This window comes from Bos grunniens, chromosome 19, assembly GCF_055505025.1.
Source record: "Bos grunniens cultivar Pamir isolate PY7600 chromosome 19, Bosgru_T2T1.0, whole genome shotgun sequence".
NCBI lineage: Eukaryota > Metazoa > Chordata > Mammalia > Artiodactyla > Bovidae > Bos > Bos grunniens.
Window position 1 is genome coordinate 31,169,484 of NC_141183.1, and position 12,890 is coordinate 31,182,373.

At 48.0% G+C, this 12,890-nt stretch overlaps 1 protein-coding gene across 4 annotated transcripts in view; it reads right to left on the bottom strand.

Moving 5' to 3' along the window:
* Positions 1–1,834: 1,834 nt before the first annotated feature.
* HS3ST3B1 (heparan sulfate-glucosamine 3-sulfotransferase 3B1) overlaps positions 1,835–12,890 on the bottom strand; it is a 43,637-nt gene continuing 32,581 nt past the window's right edge. For all 4 annotated transcript variants that reach the window (XM_086355510.1, XM_086355513.1, XM_086355512.1 and 1 more), the window contains exon 2: positions 1,835–5,668. In XM_086355510.1, coding sequence (XP_086211636.1) covers positions 5,050–5,668 — 619 coding nt within the window. In that variant the 3' untranslated portion in view covers positions 1,835–5,049. The remainder of the gene's footprint in view (positions 5,669–12,890) is intronic.

Consider the following 12,890-nt stretch of genomic DNA (forward strand, 5'->3'; position numbering starts at 1 on the left):
CCTTTGACCAATATCTCCCCATTTCCTCCACTCCCGGCCCCTGGTAACCACCATTCTGCTCTATTTTCCCAAGTTTGCCATTTTTAGATTCCATACATAAGTAAGATGACACAGTATTTGTCTTTCTCTGTCTGACTTATTTCACTAAGCATAATGCCCTCCAAGTCCAAGCTCAGGGAGCTTTTGTACCAGTGTTGGGGCCTTGTCCCCTAGAAATTCTACTGTAATTGTTCTGAGGTGTGTTAGAGCGTCAGTAATTTTTAAGACCTCTCTAGGTCATCCGAGTATTTGCCCAAGCTTGAGAAATACTGCTCTAAACTGTGCCATCAGGTTAATGAGTAGATTTTAGGTCCCTTTTATTACCTTTCTGTAGAAAAAGCAAGAAATTGATGGGCTGGGGTGCGAGGTCAGGTTAGCACTCAAGACCCACAAATATATCAACCAGTGGCATACTCCTGGGTTTGAAGGAGTGAGCTCTATAAAATGCAGGCTTTTCAACACCAAATGTTAACTGGAGACCTGTTTCTTAGCTGAGCAGCAGGCATCCCCCCATTTGGAGGGGTGCTCTTCTCACTACCTTTCCAAAATGGTAAGCTGGACTCAACCCCAAAAAGCAAATCGTTCCCTCTTCAATTCTCTTCCCTCCTTCATGGCAAGAATGCACATCTCAGGTTAAGTGCAAGCCTTCAACAGGAGTGACCTTTGCCAGGAGCAGAGGTTAGCTTATGGCAAACATGGTTCGAGTTATACATAACTAGGAATTATTAGCATCAATTAGTTTTTGTTCTATTAATATTTATGCTTTTAATTACGATCGCTTCTTTATGGCATGAGAGAATGGCTCTTCACTTGAAACTGTTAAGGTGTCTCCTTTTTAAATTGAATAAAATTTCAGTTCCACAAAATGAATTAAATCCAAGACACCTAATATACACCATAGTGCCTACGGTTAACAATACTATAGTGGATTCTTAAGAGTTTGCTAAGAGGGCGGGTCTTGTGTAAAATGTTCTTAGCACAAAAATATAAATAAAAATAGTGGGTGGGGGGGACTTTGGAGGTGATGGCTATGTTTATGGCGTTGGTTTCACGGGTGTGTTCTTACACTAAACTCATCCAGTGGTATACGTTAAACATGCACATTTTTTGTATACCAATCTCGCCTCAATAAAGAGGCTTATAAAACAAACAAAAATAAGAGGTCAGGATTCTTGAGCCTTAATTTATTAACTTAGTGTCGGCTACTTTAAAATGCAACCAGAGGGACTTCCCTGGTGGTTCAGTGGCTAAGACTCCGTCTCCCAATGTAGGGGGCCAGGTTTGATCCCTGGTCAGGAAACCAGATCCCACATGCTAAAACTAAAGATCCCACATGCTGCAACTAAGACCAAATAAGACCACAGCCAAAGACATAAATATTTTTAGAAAATAACAATAAAATGCCACCAGAAAGTAAATCTCAATTGAAAATTTTAAAATATCAAGTAGAAGAATGAATCGAATGTTTAAAGTAGTAAATAATAAACCATATAACCATGGAGATGGTATGCTTTGTTAAAAGAAAACAGGTTGTTTGCTAAAGATATGGACCCTGATGCTGGGAAAGACTGAAGGAAAAAGGAAGAAGGTGCCAGAGGATGAGATGGTTAGATAGCATTTCGGACTCAACAGATGTGAATCTGAGCAAACTCCAGGAGAAAGTGGAGGACAGGGGAGCCTGGTGGGCAACAGTCCATGGGGTCACAAAGATTTGGACACAACTTAGTGACTGAACAACAACCACCACCTCCCTGTCCATCCACAACACATAATAAAACACAGAAGTACCCACGAGTTGGTAAAATATATTTTATTTGTTCATACAAAGAAATAGTATGAATTACCAGAATTTCATTTTCCTAGAAACATCTTTCTCTGTGTAAAATTAATTTGTGTTATACATAGGACAAAATACTTGATTTAATTTTTTTTTTCCTTTTTGTACATATTGGCTATTCTAACATCCAGGTTATAGAGGAAACAGCTAGGATTTGCACAGTATTTCAGATTACTGGGTTGAACGAAACTCAGTCATAAATTAATGTTATAAAAGTGAAAAAAAAAAATCTAACCACACCTTGAAGTTTTATTGACCATCTTTCTTGATCAACTGAAAAGAAAAAGACATCGACTCCCACCTTGGCCTTTTTGACACTGAGTGTTTCTCGTTGAATGGATCTTCCATTTTCCCTTTCTTATGAAAATATCCTGGCAGGACCTGACACTCTGTTTCTCCAATGTCTATAATGTACCTGTCACTCAGAGTGACTTCCTAGGAGGAAGGAGACAATTTCTCCTCCTTCATCTTCCAACTAGATGTTCATCATGCAGTCTGTACCTAAACACCTTTCCAGGTCCCACGTACCAAGTTCACAGACTCCTGGACAAACACCTCAAAGACAGCGTGGGCTAGATAGGAATAACAGAAACCTCCAATTTTTTTCTCAGCATTTTTGTTTGTTTTTAAACACACTGAGTGGAGTAAAGAGTACCTCATGAATATCAGAGCTTTTCCTGTAACCTGGAAGAAACCCAAAACGTGTGTTAGGACAAAATTTGCCAAGAGGTGATATGGCGTTTGCCTTCTAGCAGCGAAAAAGTTAAGTTGGTGATCTTGCAGATGGCTGGAACAGGAAGAAAGTTAAGGCCTGATTTTATGTGTTGCCTGACTTCTCCAGGAGGAAGGCATGTGGGCCCTGTAATAAGTATCACGCGACGGAGTGTAACCTTGGGAGCTGTCGGGAGCAGTCAGAAACCGTAAGCCCTCAGACCCCTAGGAAGAGATGCACAGGAAATATGATTTATTTGTCTTCCACGGAAAAACTCACTCTAGTCCTTCAATGCTAATTATCAACATCTGTTTGGATTCAAGGATTTGACCTAGAATGGAACCTTGACTCACTTCAGTGTTCATGACTAAATGACCCTCCTTCAAGCTGAGGATTTCCTGTTTCAGTCTTAAGGCAGAGAATAAACAACTTAATCAAAAATGGTCCAGCTTGAAAAGACAAGCAGGGACCCGGAGGGGAAGGAGAAGCTTGTGTGCATTTCCCCCACGGCTTTGTGGCAAGCCCTTCTCTGAACTACTCTGCAACTGGACATCACGTGCCACAGCAGGGCACCAAAGCGGCCAGAAAGCAGACGGCGCAGGAGCAGGTGGTGGCTGTGGACTGACTCGGACTTGAAGCCATGTTCTACTGTAACGGAAAAGAGGCGGTGTTCCGGTTTTATTTCTAATTAGCTTTCAGACTGGAGAAATGCATGATCAATCAGCACCCTTATGAGGATGTCTTTGACATCCAAGCAGCAAGAAGGGAGAACCACCCCGTGATTATGGGCGTTCCCCTAAGTGCAGGTTCACCTCGGCTTGGTAGAGGCAGTAACAAAGCTATGGAATGATTATAGCATCTCAGGAATGCACGGCTCCCTGCCCCCTCCCCATGTCCATCCTCCTATACCCAACCCACATGATGACAGTGTTGCTGCTAAGCACAGACTAGCTACGTGGGCAAAGACAAACCAGCTTATCCGCAAGACATCCCTTAAAGACCAGTGTTCTGTTTCTCTAGCGAGCGAGTTATCGCATAGAACAGACAAAAGTGTCCTTTGTAACTACTGCAACCCAACCAGGTTGACCACATCTTCCCATATGTTCCTTGATGAAAGTATAATGCAAATGACAGTTCTTTGATGGTAGAACCATTCTGGGTTAGAAAACTGAGGATCAAGTGAAGAGATTATTATTATTACGTCATATGGCTATACGGTTACCCAAGAGCCACTAGCTGGTCAGCATCAAATGACTCCCCCAGCCTTCCCACCCCACCCCTCCCTCCAGAGAGAAGCAGAGGAGAGCATTCCACATCAGCAGCTACTAGGCTGGTACTTCTCCTGCCGGGGCCTGGCTAGAACAAGAGATAGCCCAGGCTCGAGTGTCACAGGCAACACGGGGCCAGCGTTCCCAGTCTCTTTTTATAAGAGCCACTCCTGGTTCTGTCTGGCTGTTGGCTACAGACTATGTTGTCTGAGATGAGCTAGAAATTTCAAGGAGAGGAATTCCAGACCCCAAACGGGGGCTGGTCCTGGCATCTTGGTGGAGTCAGGAGGGAAGGCACCTGACCCCTTGAGGTCTTGACACCCAGCACCCCTGGTTTATGCTGGTCATTCTGCTAGCCGGGGGGATTCTTTGGTGTGTCAAGGCAGAGACTGTCTGCCTGAGAACAGAGCATGATGCACTCGCATGCAAATTAGAAGGGAGCATCTTTATTTCTAAAGCAGCAGCCAAGCACAGGACCTGGGAAAGGTGCTGTGGGGTGGTGGGCGGGGGCGGAGGGGGTTCTGACATTTACATACACTTCAAGCCAGTTGATGAACTGGGGATGGGGCAGAAGAGGAGGCAAGGCGGCAGCCTTCAAAATCAAAAGCTAAAGTCCATGAACTTGACCCCTCACCAGCAGGCTCTAAGAGGACATGGATGTCCCTGCCAAAGTAGCGATTCTCCCCAGTGCTGAGTGGACTTGAGGGGGTGTGGGGGCGGGGCGGTGGACCTAGCACTGTGGTCTGGAGTCTGCGCCCTTGGACGTGTCAGAAAGTGGCCGAGGAAGCTGCCACGTGGCAGTCTGTCACCTCAGAGCTCCCAGAGGTGGCCAGGCAGCCAGGGAAACTGGAGTTTCAGAACAAGGAGATGACAAATGAATCCAGACAGCGATCGAAGGCTGCATACCCGTAACAACAAAAATCTCAAGTTGTGCTTTTCTTTAAATACAATGGGTAGAAAGGAAACTCAAAGGAGGAAAAAAAAATGGAAGCACCATCCATTGCAAGGACAAGAAAATATCAGAAAACACTTTGGAATGTTAACAGATTACGTGACTCTCTAAAAGAGTGTGGCTAGGCAGCTTAGTGAATTAATTGCTTATGAATTAAAAATAAATTATTATAAAATAGATTTCTGTACAGTTTACATACATATAATCTCTCTCAATATTTCCTAAGCCCAAGAGGGTGCCATCAGTCCCAGCCGAAGTCGTGGCCCGTCATCTGGTAGAACTTGCGGTTGAAGGGCCGGTAGAAATCCCGCAGCTGCCGCAGCACCTGCGCGTCGATCTCGGGGTGGGGTCTGCCCTTGGTCTTGCCCAGGCAGTGGGGGCGGCCGCTGCCCTCCGCCTTCTTGAGGCAGGGGAAGCCCTTGGTCTGGTTGAAATAGAAGTGCTTGTCTGAGATGATGCGCTTGAGGCCCAGGAAGTCCTGCACGCGGCCCAGCTCGCCGGCTGGGTCGCGCACCAGGCGCTCACCGCTCACGAAGAGCATCTGGCGGGCGGGGAAGTGGCGCAGCCAGCGCTCCAGATGCTCCGCGTACAGGCCGATCTGGATGGCGCTCCACGAGCGGTCCACCAGGCCCGCCGAGCGGTTCCGGAAGGCCAGGCTCTCGAAGCTGGGGATGTCGGGCCGCTTGGAGAGCGTCTGCGTGTAGTCCGACACGGCCCGGGTCACCGGGTCCCGCACCACCACCAGGAGCTTGGTGTCCTTGGACATGGCCGAGATGCGCGCGGGCGCCTCGCGCGTCACGAAGTAGCTGGGTGTCTTCTCCATGGTGATCTGGCCGTCCAGGGTCCTCGGCATCAGGTCCCTGCGCGGAGCAAACAGACCAGGGCGGGTCAGAGGTCACAGCTCTTTGGTCACACGTCTCAATAGCAATACTTTTTTTTTTTTTTTCGCTATTCTTGCTTTTTTTTCTTATTTATTTTTTAATTGGAGGGTAACTGCTTTAAATATGTTAATTTCTGCTGTATAACACCCATGAACCAGCTGTATGTATCCATATATCCCCTCCCTCTTGAGACTCCTTCCCACCCATCCCGCCATCCCACCCCTCTAGGTCATCACAGAGCACTGAGTGGCAATGTCAGCACTTTTAATCGTGGCCCCATCTAATTTCAATGCAAGTCGAATTTCAGAGATATAGGTACGTCCTATCTGAAGGTTGGAGGCCAGATGCTCTCCACCTAGGATGGGAAGGCACTTTAATTTAGGGTAGAAGGAGTAAGATTCGACCTTCTCTGAGATCTTCCCCCTAGTGTCACCTCTCCCTTATTTTGGGGGGTATTCAGCTTTTAGATGGCCCCGAATATCTGACTTCAGAACACAGAGACCTCTGGCCTCTGGATACGTGCCTTTCAAAATAATATCACCTGGAGCGCCTAGAGATTTTGGTGTCCACGTGTCCTCGCTTTCCTGCCTTGCTGTGCTTATCACGTTGGGACAAAAACCCTGTGGACACGGGAAGGAAAATGTCCCCTGGGCCAGTCAGGGTGTACTAGCATCGCCACAGTGACCACTGACCAAACGCCTTCACTGTGAAAGACATCCCTGAAGGCCTCGAGGCACACAGCTGCCAAGAAATCGGGAGGATTCAGATGAAGTATAAACTGATGCGAAGAGAGAATTTGCTGAGACACAATTCTAGAAGCCTCCAAAACTACTTCAGATTCCATTTTTTATAGCTAGCTGGTGGAAATCTATTTTTTATAGATCCCTGGTGTATGATGCAGGGAGCTCAAATTCAGTGCTCTGTGATAACCTAGAGGGGTGGGATGGGGTGGCAGGTGGAAGCGAGGTTCAAGAGGGAAGGGACATGTGAATGCCTATAGCTGATTCATGTTGATACATGGCAGAAACCAACACAATATTATAAAGCAATTATCCTCCAATTAAAAATAAATAATTAAAAAAGAGACAGGGACTTCTCTGGTGGTCCAGTGGCTAAGACTCATTCCTTGCTGCCAATGCAGGGGTCCTAGGCTTGATCCCTGGTCAGGAAATGAAGGGTCCACATGCCACAACCAAGACCCAGTACAGCCAAAATAAATAAGTTAATAAATAAATATTTTTAAAGGGAGAGAGACTTGTATGATATTTATTTATTGCTGCATAATTTAAATGTAACTATATAGGCAGAACTTGAGCAAATTCCAGGAGATAGTGCAGGACAGGAAAGTCTGGCAGGCTGCAGTCCATGGGATCACAAAGAGTCCGACGTGACTGAGCACCTAACACTCAGGCTGTTCTAAACGTCCAGCTTCAAGCCATCCCTAATCTGCTGAGACCAAAAGTGCTTTACGGACATGTTTATAGAAATGATGATATAAACTCACACGAGCCAGAAAGGGCAACAGACTCCTCCTTCACAGCGAATTAGAGGAAGCGGGCGTCTCCCTGATGGGGGGTGGCCCCACAACCCTGCAACCAGCCCCAGCTTAAGCTAAAGCTGGATTAACCCACTTTGACCATGTACCACTTAGATGAAGGTAGCCCTGTCATCAGGCTAATTCGATGGAGGATTAAAGAGGGCCTAGCTCTCAACTTATTCTGCATTTCCCTCAAAAGCAGGTCGAGTCTGATTAAGTCCGAATTTTTTCCCTGTGTTCAGCCACCTACATCTAGACCAAGTCTACAAGAAGGGTTCAATAGTCAAAATCCAAGTGCTATCCCTATGACTGAAGAAAACCCCACCCGCCACGTTCTCCAGGGCCACGCACGTGGGGCAGGTTTGGAGTCTGTCTGCAGAGGGTCTGAGTGACCGAGCACAGGCGCTGAAGTCCAGCCCCTGGTCTGACTTTCAGCACCCCGTGGATTGGGGTGTGTGCCCCTCACCTGTCCATGCCTCCATTTTCTCAATTGGTCTGTGAGAAAAAGGATGATGCCCACCACCCAGGGTTTCTCCTTGGGACCGAGCCTGGGAGCGAATCGGTGCCAAAGAAAGGTTGTCAGTTCCCTACTGTTGACAGCGTCAGGGAAAGGGTGCAAGGAGGCAAGGGTCACACGCAGGGAGTGGTCACTCCCTTGGTTCACCTGTAGAGGAGCCACAGGGATGCCCCTGGGATAAGCAAAGCTTCAGGAAGAGTGGACGTGGCTCTCTGCCCACCTAGGCTCCAGAACCACCTCTGAACCTTTGCTGCATGCATCCCCTCGACGTCCCTAAACAAGGGCCTGGCGATCATGGAACAAAATGGCCAAGTGAGAGAGCCCATATCAGGATGTGCAGAAAAGGAACAGGAAACGGTCACCATCTTATAGTCCAAAGGCACAGCCCACTCAGCCATAATGCATCTTTGGATCAGGGTCAGATTCTTGGGTGACCCCCTGCCACGCTGCAGTATGAGCTCCAAAGGAGCCCGTCTCCCCAGGACAGTCCAGAGGTTGCACACAGATGTCAGCAAGCACTCAGGGTCTTAAGACTTTCCCTGTTTATCAATAACAGCTGGGGAACTGCTGACACGGAGTCTCAGTCCCCGTCCACTGCAGGCTCCACAGCCGCCTTTCCCTGAGTGTGTGTGGTGTGGACACAGAGAGCTGATGGGCGAATGTGCTACGGGGTTCTCCATCATTTCAGCAGGTGCTCCCTGAGTCCTCTCCATGGGTTTCCAGGTGCATTTCTGTGGCAGGGGGAGGGGAGTAGAATAAGCCACACGAAATATGTCTCTTTGGGTTAAGGATTATTTTAGGCTGATTATTTCTAAGAAACAATGGACGTTGAAAGGCTCTGAAAACCAGTTAATGCTAACTTTTAGTAAGAGACATTTATATTTATAAGGGAAATGCTGGGAAAGATTGAAGGCAGGAGGAGAAGAGGGTAACAGAGGATAAGATAGTTGCATGGCATCATAGACTCAGTGGACATGAGTCTGAGCAAACTCCGAGAGATAGTAAAGGACAGAGAAGCCTGGCATGCTGCAGTCCACGGAGTCACAAGTCGGACACGACTGAATAACAAGAGTGTCTTCCTGTCTGTACCAGGAGGAGAAGACTGGCTATATCTCTAGAATCTCGTATCCATGGAGTTAAGTCTGCCCAACAGCTGTGCCCTTATCTACTGGGCTTTTCCCCGCCACCTCCCAGAACTGGCCTCCCCCTTCTGAAAATCTTTTGTCTCCAGCTGGAGATGGCATTTAAGATGGAGGCTTGGGCTGTTTCCAAGACTTGCTCAGGTTTCCTGGGCATCTCCCTTGTACACAGGAGGGACACATGTTATTAAACTTGTTTGTTTTTCTTCTGTTGACTGTCTTTTATTACAGGGAGCTGGGTTGGGGTGGGAGCATCTCAGCTAAGAACCTTGAAAGGAGGGAAAATTATTTTTCCTCCTCTCTCCTCGTCCCGAGGCCTGGGCTCAGACAGAGTGGGGCATCTCCCCAGCATGGCCCAAGAAGTGTGCTGTTGACCCATCTGGGCAGTTAGAGGCAAGACTCTGTTCTTGCCTCTGTCAAACAACTCTTCTGTCACCCTCCACCCTCCCTGCCTCCCAGGACCCCTGGTCCTGGAGCGAAGCCCTTTCCTATTCACTTCCTGGGCCCAGCTTCTTCCCACCCGCATCCTTCACTGGCCAGGCTCTCCTGTCCGGACACTCAGAACCTCTCCGGGCACAGCAGCGGCTCTGAGAAGAAAGGATGGAGACATGGCCGAGGGTGACCCCCCTTACGTGGGCCCTGCAGCTCACCCCAGTGATCCCTCCAGTGGTGGCTCCAGCCGTGGACGGGCCTCCCAAGCCAGCAGGTGGGTTGCAGTTAAATTGAGCAGCTCATTAGGAAAGCCAGTTTCTCAAACCGATAGCCACAGCTAATAATCTAGGCGGTGCTCTGGGGCTGTCAGAGAAATTTTCACATACTGCGCCTCACCTAATCCCTCGCGCACAAACCTTCAAGAGAGCACTGCCAGCCCCAACCTACTGAGGAGGGAGCTGGGGCTGACGGGGAGGGTCACCCGCCGCCAGTAGGCCGAGAGCTGAGACCCGGAGTCAAGCCCTCTGATACCATCAACACGCCTCCTCCACCCAGCCTTCTGCGTTTACCCTATTATGATGAAATATACAAAGAGCTACACACCTGTCTTTTCTTTAAAGAGATACCTTCTTCTCATTTGGAGATTAGCATCTTAATAATAGGTATTCCAGGGCTAGAATCACATGACTATGATCATAATTGTTCAAAGATGAGTCAGATTTCGAAACAATAGATGTCTTAGGCTCACACACGCTTGCTGCTAATTGCATAGGATGAGGCTGGGGGATCAGGACAGGATGGAACAGTAGTTCTTCCTGCCAGACGCTGCCCCCCATCCCCACCCCATCCTCCCCTCTCCACCACGTGGGGAGGAAGGGACACTCTTCCACACCTGGTACACATTCCCCACACTGTTATGAAGCCAGTGGACCTGGAGGTCTCTCTGGGGCAAGTCTCAGGAAGATGCATGCTCCCACCCACCCATCCTCAGGACAAGAAGAAGAGATGCTAAGCAGAGGTTTCAGGTGCCACCCACGACATTCAGGCCTGGGGATGACCAGTCTAGGAGCATTAGGGCCCTCAAAGACCTGGACCACGGAGCAGGAACCTGGGAAACTGCAGGATTTGCAGCGGGTATTTCAGGCTTTCAACATGTTTCAGGAAACTCAAAAGAAAGCAATGGGCCCCTTGGCAGTGGCGGGATTCAGCCTTGATGCCGAGGGTGCTAGATGCCCGGGCCCTGCCCTAGACCCACAGAATCAGGCCCCTGTGGGTGGGGTCCTGACAGGGGAATCTCTCTGATGATGCCAACCTGCAGCCAGGCTGGAAGTTGTCACCCTGGGGCATCCATGAGCTGGCAGCTGCTCTGTACTTCAGCCCCTTATTCTGCGGATGCCCTGTGCACCTATGGGTGTAGGGCACGGTGCTGGGTGGTGATAGAGGGCCCCCATGATCAAGAAAACAATATTGTTAACAGAACAAAAGCTGTTCAGCTAATCCAAGGCAGGATTTGAACCAAATTCCTGGAGTGAAGTCTAGAGAACTTGGGGTCGTATCCTCCCTGCCAAAGCAGACCAGGACCCAAAGGGAGGGTGATGCCCACCTGCCAATGCATGAGACACAGGTTCGATCCCTGGGTCAGGAAGATCCCCTGGACAAGGAAATGGCAACCCACTCCAGTATTCTTGCCTGGGAAATCCCATGGACAGAGGAGCCTGGCAGGTTACAGTCCATGGGGGTCACAAAGAGTCAGACACGACTGAGCAACTCAACAACAACAAAGACATGCCTGTGTGCAGATGCAGAGAGATGTGCGTGTGCGCATACACACACACACACACACACACACACACACACTACACCGAGCTAACTATCAAACACAAATCAGGCTCTGAGTAAAACAAAAGGAGGCACACTGAAAGAACTAGAAGGAACTCGCGTGACGAGACTAAAAGATGCATCTAACTCTTTCGTCATCTAAAGTTAGATAATATCAACACAAACAGAAGAAAGAGAAAAACAACCAGGTGAAGAAGAGTACAAGCCCCGAATTATCTAATTTACGCTTTTGCCAAACTCATGGCTTAAAATGAAACTAAGGTCTCTTCATTTTTGAAAAGCTCATGACACTAAGATGCATTGAGGTCAAAAGGACCACTCGGCCGTTTCCTCTTTCACAGGCTTGTGGCAGGTGAACCAGGAGGATGTCTAGAGTCCGGTTTGAGGATACAGAATCTCAGCCCCGGGTCTGGGCGCTCACCTGCACCTGTGCCTTCGCCAGACTCAGGAGTAGCTGGGAGCCCACCTGTGGACTCAGCCTCCCGAGGGGCGTGGCCGTCACGGGCTTTGGAGAAGCCCAGTGTTTACAATGAACAGCCCATGTCTCGACGGGGCTCTTATGCGTTACCTCGGAAAGCAGACTCTTAAAAACAAACCTTCAAGCCAACAGGCGGAGGAAATTTGAATGAACCAGACAAGTTCTAAAAGCCTTGTAATTCTGATGTTCTTCAGCAGCCAGTGTTGCCCTAATTTTCTTTTTCTGCTTCTTTTCTCTCTTTGGATGGCATGTCGGCTCCCAGAGTCCAGCAATTGAACTTATTGTTGGAACTGGCAAGTTACACAAGAAAAAAGAGGAAGATTATTGAGATGGGTGTAACCCATCGCACTACAGCCAAACAGATGCTGAAACACTGACACAAAACAGATGATGGAAGTGAATGAACTTGAACTTCAGAGAGCAGACAAAGCTGCAAGCCACAATGGGGTGGGGTGGGCCCAGCTCCCTCTGGGACTGAGGAAAACTAGAAAGAGGGGAGGATGGGAGGATGATCTCTTTGTTTGGTTCCAGAAACACCATAGACACTAGTATAGATAAAATAGATAAACAAGTACCTGCTAGATAGCACAAGGAATGCTACTCGATATTCTATAATGATCTATATGAGAAAAGAATCTGAAGAAAGATATAGTTAAATAGATGCTAAGTCGCTTCATTCGTGTCCGACTCTGTGCGACCCCATAGACGGCAGCCCACCAGGCTCCCCCGTCCCTGGGATTCTCCAGGCAAGAACACTGGAGTGCGTTGCCATTTCCTTCTCCAATGCATGAAAGTGAAAAGTGAAAGTGAGTCGCTCAGGTTGTCTACTTGAAAGTTACACAGTCTTCTAGCGACCCCATGGACTGCAGCCTACCAGGCTCCTCCGTCCATGGGATTTTCCAGGCAAGAGTACTGGAGTGGGGTGCCATGGCCTTCTCCAATAGTTAAATAGATAGAGACGGGTATATGTATAACTAAATCCCTTTGCTGCACACCTGAAACTAACATAAATTAGTTGTAAATCAACTCTACTCCAATTAAAAAAAAATAAAAGAAATAGTCTCATGTTTCCTGACCTCCAATAAAGATCTTTTTTCTTCCTTTTTAGAATCTACTTTTTAACCTACTTACATAAATCATCATCCTGTCCAGTTCTATGATTTTGGACAAATGCACAGAATTGTCTAACAGCCAGCATCACAGTCATAATCCAGCTCAATTCCCTCACTCCCCACTCTTTCTCTTGCACTGCTCCTTTC